Below are 18,970 nucleotides of genomic sequence, written 5' to 3'. Positions count from 1 at the left end.
GATGCCTATAAAACCTCATTTGGCTATAAAAATTTCCCCTACCCCCGGTGATTTTTAACTAAAATAATCTGCTCTACATATTTCTGAAATGTCAATGCTAATTCTTTCTTCCAACCTCTAAAACATCAGGACGCACTTAGTACTAAAATTTTTTATCCTTGCGCACCAGCTGCTCTTGTGTAAATATGTATATAATTGTAAATTCTCAACTTTCAATTAGATAATGTAATTACTATATAGTTACCAATCATTAACATTAGTTTTTATTACAAACATTTACGCTGAATGATAAATGTAATATTTTTAAAAAACTTTATCTCAACTGTTCAATTGAACTATGTAAATACTGTATAGTTACCAACCTTTGACATCAATTTTTGGTTACTAACATTGATGCCAAACACTACACCTTTTCTCCCTTAATTGTTTTATTGTAAATATTTTTTAAACTTTTTATTTTCATATGATTGCGTCAACTGTTTCTCCAGAGCACCACTGCAGAACTCTACTTTGTTATTTTTAGGCATTGGTGCTGACTTTTCATCTAAACCTACATGTTCAACCATCACTTTTGTGCAAAAATTTTTTCCCATACTTAATTTTTATATGTTGTTAATAATATGTAATAATTTGTACATGTCTACTACCAACCAGTTACCTGATTTTTTACCTTGAGGTGATATTTTGACTGATGATGCCCTCAATGAAGGGCGAAACATGTCTCAAGTGGAATCTACAATAAATTCCTAATTTATAAAACTTATATGTATTGAATAGGTGGAAAAAACAAACCTTTTAACATCCTACACATTATTTGTTATGTAAGAGATACAGAAAGGAAGAAGGATAGTAATGGTCTCTAATTTCTGTAAATAAATTGCCTTATAGAACTGCAACTGCGGTTAGGGTAGTAAAAACACTGTAGATAAAATAGGAAAACAAAAGGAGAAATATGATTTTGAATTAACCCAGCCATGAGTGTCGTGTTTAGGAACACAAGCAAAGAACCAAGAATGGAGAAGAGAATTACTAACACTGACTCTTTTAAAAAGGATGCTATACAACACCACATACATGAGTATTATGAAAGAAAAGAATACCTGGCCATTGCTAAACTACACAGATCTCTCAGAGAAGCTCAATTATTTCAGGCCAGGAAAACTTCACTCAGGAGTGTCATAAGAAATGCAAGTTTCTGTTATAAGAAAATAAACAGTAAAAACACTCTAATAGAAAAAAAGCACACATTTCTGTTTGACAATGCAGGTTTCCGAGGGAGAAACTACAGCGTGATTTTGAATAGATAATTTGGCTGGATGAAGCTTGGGTGAATGCCAACCACTCCATGACTAAAGGCTGGACAGATGACACAGTAGGGGAAACAATGAGGATCTCGCTGGGTAAGGATGACAGAATTATTTGCTTAAATGCAGGGACATCCAGCAGCTTTGTGCCAAACTGTTGTCTTCTTGTTAAGTCTCCGAAAACCGGTGATTACTATGAAGACATGAAGCACAAAACATTTTTCAAATGGTTCACAAAGTCCCTTTAAAAGAATTTACAGAAACTATCCATGATTGTTAACCCTCGAGTACTCGCGATGGTGCACTAAGTGAGCCACGTTAAAAAAACTGATGTACATTGTTGTGCCAGCAATCTGCTCACCAACGTTGTAAGCTATTCCTTCAGTACAGTTCTAGCTATATCTGTGAGAAGTGAAATAAATATTTCTCCAACAGACGCGAATTAAACGTTGTTTCTAAGTTCAGTTTCACAACTGGCGCATTCAGTGCACCACACGCGTCATCATGCAAGTATATTTTTATTTACAAATTATTTTATGTTTCATTAGAATTGTCTTCCATTAGTCTTTTGTGCACTGTTTATTGCCTTCGACGGGAAGTTCCCTATAAACACTCCATTTATTTAGGGCTGGAATAAATCTATCAAGTCCACAGCTGTACTGATTACAGAATTATGATCTAGATTTCAACATAGCAGATGACTGTGAAAAATACAAATGACAATTCTGAAACTGAAAATGAGCACATAATTAGAGTAAATAAATATATAAATACGCTTTAATATCCCCTAATAATTATACATCTGAAGGTTGACACACAAAAATAGACTGCACTGGCGTTAGATTTGAATGTACACTTGTTAATGTTAGTTCAGGAGGTAAACATAATGTTTAAATAGAAGCATATTGAATTTCCATGACTTGATATTATATTCTTATGTAATATAGCAAGGTAAAATAAAGTTAATATTATGTAAAATATTTAAAGGACTGGTCAATGATAAAACATAGAATTTAGGCATTTAATTTAATTAACTTCAAAGGAGATATTAAAATACGTAATGGAGTACACAGTGCACCACTCGAATGCTTGAGCGATGAAAACGACACCACCTACCTACCAACCTATTTACTCTGGATCGGTCGGACTGCCAGGAGTTGAATCTGGGCCTCTTAGACTAGAGAAACAAAGTGTAATGGCATATCCCCAAAGCAGAGACACAATAACGTAGAGCAGAGGTCAATTAAAAGGAATAAGGTTTATTAACATAAGCATAGCAAGAAAAGATTTAGTTATTGGCATAGAACAAGCAAAATGGGGAAACACAGGGAGTCGAATACTCACATAGTTTGTGAAGATACATCAATCGCAATCGAGTCGTTTGACTCATCAAACAGAATCTCATGAAATTTTACACTGTCACAACAGAGGTATCATTAATAGTGATATAATTATATTCAATCATTACCAGACAGTGGTAATTAAAACGTTATCCAAAGTATTTCTTTGTTAGGGACCAGATATCATAAAGAGGTGAAAGTAGCAGCTTTCACACAAGAAAATATCACGGCTCCCCAGATAAAGCCAAGGATTTTATAAAAAAAACATGGCTCCCAACAATCTCCCTAGAGAATGGATCCCCAGAAATAAAAAATGCCAGTGAAGCAATGCTGGCAGAAAAGGAAACAAATATGGAACATAAGGAGGTTAAAAAAGAGTTGCCATAGTTACGGAAACAAATAAATACGAGTCAAATGAAGCAAGTAAAATGAGAGTAAAATCTCAAAATGAGCATGTAAATAGGCTGAGCAAGCCGGAAACAATAGTGAGATAAAATAAGAATAATGATAAAAGCAAATAACACGGGTCCAATAACCATACTACACCCCCCCCCACACACACACACACACACGCGCGCGCGCGCGCACACACACACACCCACCCAGACTGGCTCATGAGCTCGATCTGAGAGCACAGATCAGATATTTGGGTTGCCACAAATAGGCCTGGCTCACCCAGTCGACACCATAACCAAAATTACTTACACGCTGCATGACACACATTCATATCAACCGCCAAGACGAACATGAATTTTACAGTATCAGCGTTAAAACCATATTACAGAACATAAGCTCAAGCCAGACGTTGAAGCCGAAGAGAGATAAAAGGTCTCCAATCAAAAACTACAAACAAACTTATCACACGCACAAAACAATTGAATCAGTGTTACCTTTCGCTCAACGTAGGAACAATAACATAAGCAGACATGAAGAAAAAGGAAGGACACTGAAATAAGTCTGCAGCAAATAAATAAAAGAATAATACACAGAACAGGGATCTCTCAGTAAACAAAACCAGCATAACTATGGCAAGCCAAGCAAGGATAAATAGGATAAATACCTGGAGATTGAAGAAATCATATATATGCATTGATTCTAGCTAATCATATTTATTGACTCTGAACTGAGAGAGCCATACAAGGTAAAGTATGAATCTTTTTGAAATACCATTTATAAGACGTGTCGCCGGTGGTGGAACGGAGAACTGGAAATAAGCATTGTGTTTTGTGAAATTGTATTACTGAGTTTGGAAATGTAAACTCTTTACCTTTTACTTTAAGAAACATCAAGAAAAGAACCTGGACTCATGAACTTGTGAAAATCATTGATTATAAAATTTCTTAATATGTTGTTTTAACATTTTTTTTTTTGGACAGATCAAGATGTTATTTGGAACTGTAAATGAATATTGCAAGATGTGAGAATTATTTTTTAAGTAATTTTTGTACTCAAATGTTATGTAACTTGAAGAATTTATTGAAATTTTTTTTATTTTTTATTATTGTATGAAAAAGAAGAATTATTGAGGGTATTATCATTGTATATTCTGTATGTCAAAAATTGTAACATTGTGCTTTGGCAAAACGCGTGCCGTACATAACTTTTGGATCAGTAGATACCGCACTGGAGAGATCAGGTGATGCAATTCCTCTCACATCAGCAGGTCAGGAAATGACCATATATGGTCATGTAATTGGATTGGTCAGAATAACAACCTTTCCAAGTGCCAAAAAAATGGGAATCTAGAGGAATTCGGTGTCGTATTGGTTAATTGTGATTTGTCCATTTCCGGCCTCCTGCCGGCTATGAGTGCATGATGTGATGCGGCCGTGTCTTTCCATCTGACCGTCGTCGCGAGCAGGTGTGCTCGGGGACTAACTCCGTCGGGGTCTCCTGTTCTTCACGGTAAGTGCTAATTTTCTAATACTTTTGTATTTACCTTAATATAAATTTATTCTTATGTTTCACCCTTTGTCACTTTTAACGTAACTTTCCGCAAATATGTAAGAGTTTATTTTGTGCGCCAGAGTTTTCTCTAGATTACCAGTATCACCGTAATCAAGTTTCTGTAGAACTTTGCTGTTAGGCTAATTCGTTTCATGTTGTTTTCGGAGGCAAACCATTTTTCTTGGCTCAATGTTTCGTTTTACAGGTAAATGTATCCTTCTCTCTCTTGAATAACGTATTGTATTAATTTTGATTCTTTCGGTCATGCCTCCATTCACTTTGTGAATCCTTGATAAAAGTTTCTTGCATTTATTTTAAAAAGTCATTGCCAACTAGTCTGCCATTTATTTGTGTCTTTGATTCGTAATTGTATCCGATTGGTCAAAAGTGTTAAGTATCAGCTGCTCTGTCATTTAACTATGTTTCTTGTAATTTTTCATTCGTTATTTTGAATATATTTGAGTTTCGAGGTGGATGATCTCGAACCTTTTCTTCCCCATAACGGCATACCTTCCCATGGACCTCAACAGGGTTCCTGCATGTTCCACACTCCTGTCCGTAGTTGTCATTATTAGGCCTGTAAGTGTTCCCTTGCATATGGTTTGATTTTGCGTCTACCGTCGTTTCCAAGCTTTGATGTGTATCCGCCGCCACATTGTTATTTTATTATTACTTATATTATTATTATTATTATTACTATTCGTGTATGAACTAAATATCTCGACTGCAGCTACAATATGCGATGAAAATCATCTTGTAGACTAACGTCTCCATCTTTATTATCCAAGCCATTATTGTTCCCAGATCAGAGATAACACGAATCAAAGTTAAGCTAGAAAGAAATGCTTTGACAAATCTTCTGTTACATGAAGTGTCATCTGTCTAATTGGGATGAACTACACGTCAAGTTAAGCATAGAGAATACCAATCAGTCACAACTGACTGATCTATGACATCGTAAAGAATGCAATACCAGTACAGTAAGATATGAAGGTAATGAGGTGCGGCACAAAATGAATGCGAGTGCTCGAGGGTTAAGGATAATGCAAAATAACATTCCTTGATTTTAGACAAGGTCCCAACAATGGCATCAAATAATTTTCAGCTAAGTGGAAGACTGATTAAATCACAGAAATGTACAGGTAACAGAAAATCTGAAGAACATAGAATTAATGGAACATGTTAGGAAACACAAGTTACAGCTTCCATTCTAATTAACTGACGACATAGCTGCAAAGAATTGACATAAGATGCTAGAGCTGCCACTCTACCATTGTCATTTTGTTGTTTTAACCCTACTGAGCTGATATGGGCTCAAGTGAAGGGTTATGTCACTCGCCAATGACCTCACTATATAAAATAAGAGTTTTGTCTGTACATTGCTCAGAATTTGAAAAGAATGGTACTTCTGTATCGGTTATGGCCATAGTAACAAGGAAATGCACTTTTTACTTTTCGTAATTTCTGTCTGTCTGTCTGTCTGTCTGTCTGTCTGTATGTATGTATTATGTATGTATGTACACGCATCACAAGAAAATAGCTGGAGAGACTTTAATGAAAATCGGTATGTGAAGTCGGAGAATAAGCCACTACAATCTAGGCTATAAATCATTTTACTCACGCTGAGTGAAATGGTAGTTTAGGGGAAGGCCTAAAAATTTAATTCTCAAATATTTATATTATTAGTGGTTATTAGTTATATAGAATTAAATTTCTGATCATTATGTCATACACTGTTACCGTGCCGGCTTTGATAACACAGATATTCATGACCTTGTATTTTTGTTGCCAAGTCCATATCAACGCCGAGCCACAAGAAAATGGGTTAACAGAATTTAATGAAAGTCGGTATATGGAGTCGGGGAATAAGAAACTACAGTCTAAGTTATAAACAATTTTATTCACCCTGGATAAAATGGTAGTTTAGGGGAAGGCACCTAAAATTTAACTTTTAAATACCTATGCTATTGGTCCTATCGAAAAAGTTATAGAGAATACAATTTCCGACCATTTATGTTTTATTCAGTTTTACCGTACCGTGGTATTTCAGAGTCGGAAGAAAACTAAATGTGAAGGCCTACGATATTGAAAGCGCATAACATTGATCAACAATAACATTACATTGGCCATTGTTTACAATAGAGTAAAATAATATATTATTATTGGTCCACCTTTTCAATACAAAATGAAAATTACATAGGGACTAGTTTCGACCTAGTAATAGGTCATCATCAGCCTGAAGTAAGTCAAAGATCGAAGAAAACATAAACAATGTAAACACAAGTACAGTCTCTTTAAAGGTACATACCAAGTGGGAAGTTGAGTAGAGATATATTAAAAATAATAACTCATCCAAATTGACGAAGCACTGAGCGGAATTTATGTAAAGTTCGGTGCGCCGTATATTATAAAAGACCACTGTGCACTAAATGATGCAATAAAGAAGAATAGTAGGTTGAATGCTGGCTTCTTCTTAGCTGTTGTATAATCGAAGAAGATTACGTCGTGTTTTATAAGGTATTGATAGACGTCAAAATACATGGATGTTGGAAGGCTCTTCAGTTTTTTTTGAACATGGCAATAGTTGCGTGTGGAGGCTTAGGAAACCAGAGAAGCGTTATATTATGTTAAAAAATAGAGATCCTTAAAAAAGTCCCGTGCGTTGTATAAATTGTGGAAATGGAAATCGAAAAAACTTGGTTCTTAAGCGATAATGTTGTTCATTCAGAGATCGATTGAAAATAAAGAATCGTAACATAGTCTTCTCAAGATGTTCATAAACCAGAATTAATAGACGATGCGAAGTATGATGCTAGGAGAAAGCTCTTCTGCTTCTGGAATCTTGAAGGACGATGGATGTTTCACGAGGTGGAGCAACATATATGGAGTTAAATAAAGGTGGAAATAAATTCGCAGTTCAATGCGGACCATAAATTTGATTCTGAATAAAAGACAGTAAGATTTTTTTTATGTCAAAAGGAAAACTCAAGCGTGATGTGATGAGCTGAAGAGAGAAACGGAGGTAGGTAAGGATCAAAGGAAATTTTTTTTTTTTTTTTTTGAGGAGGTGAAGGAAGGAAAATAAAGGTCTGAGTTGTTTTTTTTTTATTTTTTGTTTTTTTTTAGCTGAAGAGTGAAACGGAGGTAGGTAAGGATCAACGGAATTTTTTTATTTAGCTGAAGAGAGAAACGAAGGTAGGTAAGGATCAAAGGTTTTTTTTTTTTTTTTTTGAGGTGAAGGAAGGAAAATAAAGGTCGGAGATTTTTTTTTTTTGAGGTGAAGGAAGGAAAATAAAGGTCTGAGAATTTTTTTTTTTTTTAAGGTGGGGCTGAGGGATGTGGGAATATGGAAGAATGATTAAGAAAAGTGCTAAAAATCCTTACCTACCTTCGTTTCTCTCTTCAGCTAAATAAAAAAATTCCGTTGATCCTTACCTACCTCCGTTTCACTCTTCAGCTAAAAAAAAAAAAAAACAAAAAAAAAAACAACTCAGACCTTTATTTTCCTTCCTTCACCTCCTCAAAAAAAAAAAAAAAAAAAAAAAAATTCCTTTGATCCTTACCTACCTCCGTTTCTCTCTTCAGCTCATCACATCACGCTTGAGTTTTCCTTTTGACATAAAAAAAAAAAATAATAAAAAAAAAATCTTACTGTCTTTTATTCAGAATCAAATTTATGGTCCGCATTGAACTGCGAATTTATTTCCACCTTTATTTAACTCCATATATGTTGCTCCACCTCGTGAAACATCCATCGTCCTTCAAGATTCCAGAAGCAGAAGAGCTTTCTCCTAGCATCATACTTCGCATCGTCTATTAATTCTGGTTTATGAACATCTTGAGAAGACTATGTTACGATTCTTTATTTTCAATCGATCTCTGAATGAACAACATTATCGCTTAAGAACCAAGTTTTTTCGATTTCCATTTCCACAATTTATACAACGCACGGGACTTTTTTAAGGATCTCTATTTTTTAACATAATATAACGCTTCTCTGGTTTCCTAAGCCTCCACACGCAACTATTGCCATGTTCAAAAAAACTGAAGAGCCTTCCAACATCCATGTATTTTGACGTCTATCAATACCTTATAAAACACGACGTAATCTTCTTCGATTATACAACAGCTAAGAAGAAGCCAGCATTCAACCTACTATTCTTCTTTATTGCATCATTTAGTGCACAGTGGTCTTTTATAATATACGGCGCACCGAACTTTACATAAATTCCGCTCAGTGCTTCGTCAATTTGGATGAGTTATTATTTTTAATATATCTCTACTCAACTTCCCACTTGGTATGTACCTTTAAAGAGACTGTACTTGTGTTTACATTGTTTATGTTTTCTTCGATCTTTGACTTACTTCAGGCTGATGATGACCTATTACTAGGTCGAAACTAGTCCCTATGTAATTTTCATTTTGTATTGAAAAGGTGGACCAATAATAATATATTATTTTACTCTATTGTAATCACAGTTCAATACGGATCTATCATTATGAAACTTATTTCTTTTAATTGGCCATTGTTTGTTGTGATGTTCTTTTGTCCCTTATGCTGCCGCTCAATTCTGATAGATGGGATTATTGCTGTGTACCGAGTATAACAGCCTGAGCGAATATTGATGGGAAATAGCTGGGGAATTAGGAAAATTTCTTCTCTAGCATGCCATTCCTCTGGTTCATACATTTTCTGATACTGCCGGTAGGTAACAGACTGGTTCATCATAGTATTCCAGCTATTCGATCCCTACTTTGACGCTCTGTTTTGAATGAGCAGTGTGCACACTTAATGCAGAAGTTCACTTAGTAGTAGTAGTAGCAGTAGTAGTAGTAGCAGCAGCAGCAGCAGCAGTAGTAGTAGTAGTAGTAGTAGTAGTAGTAGTAGTAGTAGTAGTAGTAGTAGTATGACCCGGTCTAGAATTACAGTTTAGGTCTATTCCAAATTATAGCACCACCATTCACTAAATAACTCAAAATTCAACCTTGAAAAGAGCTGTTTCTTAAGAAAAGCAACTTCCTCTTCACTTTTATTAAATTCTACATTCATTTTATTCCAAATTAGCAATGAAGAGGGGTAGCAGTGAAGAGGGAGTTTCTCCTCTGGCTTGGAGGCAAAATTTGCCTCCAAGTCAGATAGATCTTTCCGCCGCCTGTGTAGTGAACTGAGATTTTCCGACTCATCGGGTACTCCTAGGAAACAGATTAGTAAAAGGGCGTAAAAGGGTCTGGGAGTCTCAACCATTCGACAGCCCCACCCGGCCGAAATAAGACGAAGTGTGTTCACGGATCACGGCTGTCTGGGGCTTGGTCATTCCAGCTCTGGAACTTTGGACTGTTAGATCGGCAGTGTAGTACTGTTCGTTAAAATTGAGAAAATGTGTGGTTTTTCATTTGATCGAGTATTTCATATGAAAGCATTGCTTTTAATCGCGCTATTCATACTGATGTTATTGTAATGACTTAGTTAATTTCAGTTGGGAAAACTACTAACACAGTCTTTCTGATGATGTAAAATGGCAGGTGGAGAGTGAGTGTCTGCCATTATAATGAAAACTCCCCAAACTGTCTGTGACTGATGGTAGGCAAGGGGGCCTTAATATGAGAAAAGACGTTTGGTGACTTCCCCGTTGTGTTTCTAGGGTAATGTTAAGTGAAATGAAATTTAATACAATCTTGCTCACAATGTATACACTACCTAACCTAGAATTCTGTATACAATTTAGAATTCCGTAGTGAAGCAGGGGTACATCAGCTAGTCTGTTATAAAACTGATGGAAGAAGCCCTGGGTACAATAACAAGTGAAAAGGGGAAGATGCTGCGCTACACATGAAAAAGGTTATTGAATCAGCATGGGAAAATTAAGGATTAGTGGAGGAGAACATGGCAAAAATAACTGTTTCTCTAGGTACTTACAGCAGTTCTTCTGACGATGATGGCAACAGTTCTGCCACTGAAAGTGATAGTGACTCACAGATGAGTGGCATATTACCAATACAAGAGTATCATCTCAAGTATGACATACTGAATATTTGCTTTCGCATGAATCCTGTTTTATTTTTTAATGTGCATTTTTGGGCAATTGTTGTACAGGAATTATAATTGTTGAAACTTATAAATATCTAATTTTGCTTCAAATACAAATCTTAATTATGCATTGTACATGTATTTTTATTACATCTTATACTTTGAATATCTGAATTATTTGAAATACATCTCTTCTAATGTACTTGACTTTGCTGTGAGAAGCCTTCATTGATTAACACTAAGTAAAGGTACAATACAATACGAGAAGTTTCTTTTTTAAAAAGTTAATAACTGCTAATGTCTATGTGCTTCACTAAATAGAATGATATTTACTGATTAATTAAAAGGCTAGAATCTCAAACTCCCAGCTATAGATTTAGCAGAGGTAAGAGTAATTATGACTATACTTACAAAGAGAACAATAGTTGCTGGCATCATGTAGTTCTGGAAGAATACTAGGAATACAAGTTTCAGCAAAGAATTGGCCCAGTAAATCACCATCCAGGCATGCCTCCTTGTTCCTCTTAGTCTTCAGCTTTTCAAAGATTGTAATATGAGCTGAAATAATCAAATCATTATTACAGAACTTACTTGGAATATTCTGAAGGAAAGCTATTCTAAAATCACAGTGCATAATACAGTAAGTAAAGAATGGGACGGTAATATCTAGTCAGATAATTTTTTAACATGCAAGTAATGGAAATGAACAAACAAGGGCAAGTTAAGTCTGATGTAGAAAGAATGGGACATCAAAAGGAACATACTATAGGATTAATACAATGACAAGTCAGTGTGGGAAGAGGGAGAAACAAAGGAAACTCTGAGGACAAGGACACTCTGGGGGCCATTCTCACTCTCCAAACACAATGTGGTGGTCTCCATTATTATTATTATTATTATTATTATTATTATTATTATTATTATTATTATTATTATTATTATTGTTGTTGTTGTTGTTGTTGTTGTTGTTGTTGTTGTTGTTGTTGTGAATACTTATATTTATTATTTATTCATGTCAGAGGTACCAATATATAAAAAAATCAATTCAAATTCAATTCAAAACTTAAGTAATAAAAATATGAAGTATGTTAATTACTCAAAACGAAAGACAAATGAACAAATTAATTGTAAAAATAAAAGAAAGGAGAAAGGAAGTATTACATGAAAATATCTACACTATATATACATTATTTAGACAAGTTGTGACCAGTATTTGGCTACATTGATGGCATTGTTTCCAACCAGTGCCAATTCCAACCCTGTACATGAGTCTGGGCATAAACAACAGTGCAAGAGGTGCGTAGAAGTCTGTTCCTCTCCACATTCGCATAATGAGTCCCCACCATGCATGATGCCCCATTTCACAAGATTGTCCTTAGATCTTGCAACGCTGGTCCGCAGTCTGTTCAACAACTTCCATATACACCATCCCTCTTCGTGACCAGGTGGTAGCTTTTCTTCAATTTCAATACGATCCGGATGATCTGGGTACCTTTGTTTCCATAGCTTAACCCTGGCCTTTTTTTGGTCAGAATCAAGTGGAGCAGAAGACTGTAGAAAACTCTTCCTGGATTTCAGTCGAGCTGGTGGTGGCTGATGTTCATGAAGGGGATGGGCTGAGATGTTGCAAACCTTTTGTCTCTCGATATTAGCGGCCACAACACGTTTAATATCAGGTGGGGCTATACCTGCAAGTGAATACAACTTCTGTGTGGGTGTTTGTTTTAAACGGCCTGTAATTAGCCTGCAGGTTTCATTCAAGGCAATGCCCACTTTCTTTGCGTGAGCTGATTTATACCACACGGGACTAGCATATTCAGCAGCAGAGTAGCAGAGTGCTAGGGCAGTTGTCCTTACTGTCTCGGGATGGGCACCCCATCCAGAACTAGTTACCTTACGCAATAGGCAGTTTCGTGATAAAACTTTTGCCCTGAGTTTGGTGCAGTGTGTGGTGAAGGTCAGCGAATGATCCAGGGTAACACCATGGTAAACTGGGGTATTGCTATGTTCCAGCTCCATTCCTTTCCAATTCACACGCAGCTTCTGCAGGGCTTCTTTGTTCTTTAAATGAAATGGGTTTGGCTTGAAGTGATTTTCCTCATAATAATCTGAGAGCATCTTCAAAGAAGCAGTAAGGTTTTGTTCCACTTGCTCGAATTTTTTACTCCGAGTTGCCAGGGCCAGGTCATCTGCGTTCAGAAAGCTCCTTGTGTGAGGTGGAAGAGGTTGGTCGTTGGTATATATGTTAAATAGCATTGGTGCTAGGACACTGCCTTGTGGGAGACCGTTCTTCTGTATTCTCCATCTACTCCGCTGTCCTTGAAATTCAACGAAGAAACGTCGGTTCTGCAACAGCGTGGCAATAATCGTTGTGAGCCTGAAATCCATAGTAAGATGGTAAAATTTCCTTAGAATTATCTGGTGTTGTACAGTATTATATGCTGAAGAGAGGTCAACAAAAGCCACTCCAGTAATATCACCACGTTGAAATCCATCCTCTATGTGCTGTGTCAGATTAAGGATCTGTGTGCAGCAGTTCCTTCCTGGTCTAAATCCAGCCTGCTCTGGGATTAGAAAAGGTTCGACCACTGGTGTTATACGGTTCAGAAGTATTCTTTCAAAATTTTTATACAGATGGCACAGGAGTGATATTGGTCTGAAATTCTTCGGATCCATAGGCTGACTTACCAGGTTTCAGGATTGCAACCACCTTAGTCTTCCTCCAGATTTTAGGGATTTGACATCGTTCCAGACAGTTATTGAAAAGCTGTAGGATCCATTGTTTGGTACGCTCCATACGCATGTCATCTAGACTGGCTTTGCCAGTTTTGCTCATTTTTATGGCGTTTTCCAGCTCGTTCATAGTGAAGCGATTGGACAGACTGGATGTTTCTTGTTCGATATTTCTTTGAAGTTTTGGTGGTCTTTTTCGCTTATCTGGTTTGCCATTTGTTAGGAGCTGATGAGCTATCTGGTTAGAAGTAATGTTGCTATGTAGAGGACTTTTCGTGGGGTCATTGTTCAGACGTCTAAGTAGCTTCCAAGCTTCTGTGCTGTTTCTTGCCATATCTAGTTCTTCCATCAGCTTAACCCAATGTTCTTTCTTCATTTCACCCATGAACTGGATTAGTTGTTGACCAGCCTGAATAGTGTCCTCACTGAAGGGATTTTCTTCACAGAGCAGTAGGTACTCAAATTTATCTACTGTACTGTACTGTACTGTACTGTACTGTACTGTATACATATTCATATGACTCTGGCTGAGCCACTATCAAGTAGCGCCACTTACACACTACGTTTTCTTCGTCCATTCTGACACGTCACAATTGTAATCTCCATGTCTATTGTTTTCACTGTATCCATCTTGTGATTTACGTATGTAATAAATAGTGTCATTTTAATATAAACTGTGCTGATTTTATTACTTTCCGAATCATCATGCCTTTTCAACAGGTGATTTGGAAAGTGATTAAATGCGTAGAGATAAAATACACTAAAAAATAGACGCGTGAAAATATCGTGTTGTGCACGGTTGGCGAGGTTGAGTTAAACATTTAGCCAAGTGTCTTCTGCAAAGAAATAGTGTGTGAAGATGAACACTTCAAGTACGGTGCGCATCGAGACATTGTCAAGGACGACTTTGACATGTGGAAAATTCATATGAAGGCTGTGTTAGTAAAATATCGTACGTGGGCTTATGTAGCTGGGATATAGGTCAAACCTGAACTGATCAGCGAGAACGCGGCCGCTATTACAGAATGGGAAGAATGTGACAGTGAAGAAATATCAGATATCATCTTGGCAATTCAACCCTCGGAATTGAAACAGGTAAAAGATTGTGTCACTTCGCGCGAACTGTGGCTAAAACTAAGAGTCGATTTACCAATCGAAGGGGCCAGCGTGGAAAGCAACATTATTAAAGCAGAACGTGCTTCAAAGAATGAGTGAAGATGGGGATGTACACGATCATTTACGGAGATTTTTCGATGCTGTAGACTAGCTCAATGGTATGGACGTGGCAATCAACGATGATGTTATCCATATTACTTCTCTATAGCTTGCCAGTCAATTTCAAATACTTTTGGTGCGCGATAGAATCTCGCGACGAACTTCCAAAGCCCGAGGTATTACGCATAAAAATTGTCAAAGAAAGTGACGCGAGGAGCAGTGATCGGAACAACATGATGCAAAACTGTATGACTGTTGAACAAAAATGCAAGAACAAGAACTATAGAAAGCCCACAAGCAAAGTCGATAAAGGCAAAAAGGGAGGATCCACATCTCTTCGTTGTTATCATTGTAAAAGGATAGGTCATAAGGCGAAGGAGTGCAAATCGAGTAAAAATGATCATGACAATGCTCACAAGGCTGAAGGAAGTACCTCGCTATATTGCGCCGTTCCCGGCTCCCTGAGAGGACGCATAATATCCAGGCTAGCTTAATTATGACCTTTCCGACTAATATAATTCTATCATCTGGGCTATGAGTTCCGAATAAGAGAAAGACATACCATACGGAGCCAAATAAAACTTAAATCACCTATAGAAACGACTCTTATACGTTGCTTATTCTACTTCTTACGCTATTAAGTTGTTGCAACATTCATCCACTTAAATCTAAGTCTCTATGCTACGAAACACTTTGAAAGAACTGTTTAAAATTTTTACATATTTGTTTATTATATAAATGTTTCAATCCAGAAGTCGAATGTTAAGCTATCCTCCCTCGAGAAAATCTGGTAGAGGAAACTGCATGATCGTCTGACCACTTGGCCTATTTCTAGTGAACATGGGCTTAACCTCATAAGTCTACCTATTTCTTCATTCGATTATACAATTAATCATTTCCTTTCCTCTTCTAACTGCTCCATATCACTCTTTCATTCAGCACTTCCACATTTCTGGGTAAAAAGAAAGAACCGAAGAAATGACGGTATCGGGCAAAAATGTCTGCAAGCAAAGTTTATCGATAATCTGCCGGTATTTGATATATCCGGCACCCACTATGCATTCTAAAGGAAATGTTGCTTGATTTCATCTTCTTTACAATAAATCTACTGAAATCTATTGCACTAAGTGCTCAGATCTTGGTTGCCCAAATCAGGGACAGAATATAACATGCGGCAAATTATTGAATTCCGCATAAGCCATTATTCAGCTAAACATTATTATGATCCAGCTCACAATTATCAAATTAAAAATCATGAGTCCAAAAAAAATGTCAAATTCTCCCTCTTAGGCCCTTAAAGAAATGATCAAATCGGAATAAAGTGTAAAATTAATGGATTGAAACGACGAAGTCAAATATGTTTGGATACTTACAAACTAGTGAAATAGTTTATAACATAGGTGAGTAATTAAAATTCGTATAAGTAACTAAAAACTTACTTGGGTAACTAAAGGAAAACTTATCTGGGTGCACCCTAGCAAAGGAAAAGAAAAATATTTACAACATGAGTCCTAACAAGCTAAAATATAGACTGAGGGTGTGTCTTTCATGGTATCCAGGACGCGGTTTGAGGTTTAGAACCATATCTCATGAATTGGAATTCCCCTCTATTGCATATCAGGTTTTGAATTAATTATCAGCTCTCCCTCGGAGCTCATATTCATTTACTGCCATATAATCATTCCTATCTTTCTCAACATATCAATTTTCATAAAAGGTTCAATAAGTACCAATAAGATACACATACCATTTTAAGATCCGAATCCTCTCGTCATTTTAAGTTGAACATACGTGCGATATTATACCTGCTAACGACTACTCTACTAGTCTCATCTGAAATATACTATCTAAAGTGGTGCATGGTGTGAAGACTTGACCGTCGAATATATTTCCTACATTTTCATTCAGTCATCAGTGATAGGATGTTGCCTAAGAAGTTACTACATTTCCTCTCATCTGAGAATAGATTAGAATTAGAAAACATTTGTGACAGTACATGTGTTTAGTTCATCCTCCTAACTGAGATTTCGTTGACACTACCAAGTGTGCACGCTAACCAACAGGTGTCACTCTGATCTTATTTGAATTTCTTTATGCTTGCTCGTAAGATAAACAGTACATGAAACTGCTACATATTCATTTCCTTATTAGCAAAACTCAACATGAAAAACCATTAAGTCCACTACTACATCACCGTGCTCATCCTCCCGAAGAATCAATAACTACCACTATTCTAAATTATCAATCACGTATCAACTTCTCTTAAAATATCATTATTATACTTTCAAACATATATTCCGTCTTCTTTACTAAATACGGGTTCACTTCCTTCAATCGTGGCCCTTATTATTTTAATCACGGTTCATGGACATATTTCAAGATACTATGACCTTCATTCCGTCATAACCTCCAATTATCATAAACACATTTGTCTATTTAGCAAGCATATCCTACTGCTGGTTCCTAACTTGACATTCATTGGTCATCACCAATGTACACGCGTACCTACATCGCTCTTTGACATATCATACAACTCACTGTCACCTTAACGAACTCAGTATTTCATACTACATGGATCACATCTCGAACGTAGGCTTTCATCACTGATTGACTACCTATCTAAGGATTTGTCATACATATCTTTTTTTGCTAGGGGCTTTACGTCGCACCGACACAGATAGGTCTTATGGCGACAATGGGATAGGAAAGGCCTAGGAGTTGGAAGGAAGCGGCCGTGGCCTTAGTTAAGGTACAGCCCCAGCATTTGCCTGGTGTGAAAATGGGAAACCACGGAAAACCATTTTCAGGGCTGCCGATAGTGGGATTCGAACCTACTATCTCCCGGATGCAAGCTCACAGCCGCGCGCCTCTACACGCACGGCCAACTCGCCCGGTATCATACATATCTGAAGATTACCTATCCACCTTTGCTCTAACTCATCACACCACTCTTGTCGCTTAATTATTTCGCACGGAACGAATTAACAAATCATATTACACTTACATTTGAATATAAACATTATTACACTAATTTAAAAGTAAGACTTATCTGAATTCAGCAGCTCCAGTCGTCGTCATATGTCCAGCTGACAGGACATATTGAAACATCGCCTCTTATTTCCCTAGGTCAACGGGAAATATTGGCATAATTCTCCTCTGGGCTTAGTCATCTCTCGGTAAGCAACGTCATCCGACGGCACCCATTTAGGCAGTCTGGCTTATCATCTTCTTAGAACATGTTGCTCATCTCTGGACTAGTTGGAATAGAATAGCAAATAAGATTAATTAGCATTTCCATCGTGAACAGCTGTGAGAAACTGTCTAATGCAAAGATTGTTTCCTTTTGAAAGAGTTGATCTACTTCTCAAATATTCTGCTGGGGATAATGTAATTTTATGATTTGAAATGAACAGATTTTCTTTCTTCAATTTATTCCGGGGTTATTGTAGGATTCCCTTTCTGCAACTCTTTAACTTTGGTAATATCGTGTAATACGTCAGCAGAGACTGCGGTGGCGTAAGCTTGTTGCCGTTTATTTTCAACTTTCCACGTATCTTGGAGTTCGCGGAATGAAATTATTAGTCTTCCCCTTAATTCGCAACGTAGCTTCTAAAAATCCGTTCTTTGTTCCCGCTGAGCTGATTTCTTGTCAGTACTGTCCTTAAAATTCTGATGTAGTTACTTTCGTCTTCGACTCGTATTTTTCAAGTAGCAATTCAATCTCGTTTTCTAATTTTTTTAAAAATAATTGTTAGTAACAATCTTCACGTTCTATCCTTTTCACTGCCTCCTGGATCTAAATTCTTTTTCTCTCCCGCCTGATGTGAATACTTTCGCCTTCGCTTGCGGTATGATCAGACCTTTCGACGTTAATTATTCTAAGATACCTGGGTTCCATCTTTGTTCTTCTTACGGACGGAACTTCTTATAACAGTGAAATGGCACAATATATTACATCAGAAATGAACTCGTGCAAGTTCGTGACGGACGCAGATACAGTTTGGTGCCTCAACAGCGGCTGTACATCGCACATGTGTAAAAATCTGGACTATTTTTCACAAGTAGAATCCGATGTTTCTGACGACTTAAAGTTAGCGAACAGCTCTACAATGAAAATAAGTGCAAAAGGTGTTGTGACAATGTCAATGAACACTGATGGTTGTGATAAAAGTTTCAACCTATGCGATACATTATATGTACCTGATCTGCGAACTAATCTACTCTCAGTCGGGAAGATCGTAGACAGGGGTCACCGTGTAGTGTTTGACAAAACATCCGCTCGAGTTACAGATGCGAACGATAGTACCTTATTCACTGCACATAGAAAAGACGGACTTTATTACGTTAATGGGTCGTAGTTGAAGAACAGGGAAAAATTGCTCAAGAAGATACGCGAAAAGGGT

At 36.9% G+C, this 18,970-nt stretch overlaps 1 protein-coding gene across 3 annotated transcripts in view; it reads right to left on the bottom strand.

The window, feature by feature from the left end:
- The window catches only part of LOC136857087 (transferrin), a 389,183-nt gene that overhangs the window by 111,577 nt on the left and 258,636 nt on the right, over positions 1-18,970 (bottom strand). For all 3 annotated transcript variants that reach the window (XM_068225055.1, XM_067135471.2, XM_067135472.2), the window contains exon 11: positions 11,031-11,177. In XM_068225055.1, the coding sequence (XP_068081156.1) occupies positions 11,031-11,177 (147 nt within the window). The remainder of the gene's footprint in view (positions 1-11,030; positions 11,178-18,970) is intronic.

Source organism: Anabrus simplex, chromosome 1, assembly GCF_040414725.1.
Source record: "Anabrus simplex isolate iqAnaSimp1 chromosome 1, ASM4041472v1, whole genome shotgun sequence".
In the NCBI taxonomy this organism is placed as follows: Eukaryota; Metazoa; Arthropoda; class Insecta; order Orthoptera; family Tettigoniidae; genus Anabrus; species Anabrus simplex.
Note: the sequence above shows the minus strand (reverse complement) of the source record. Positions and strands in the feature narration are given on the sequence as shown.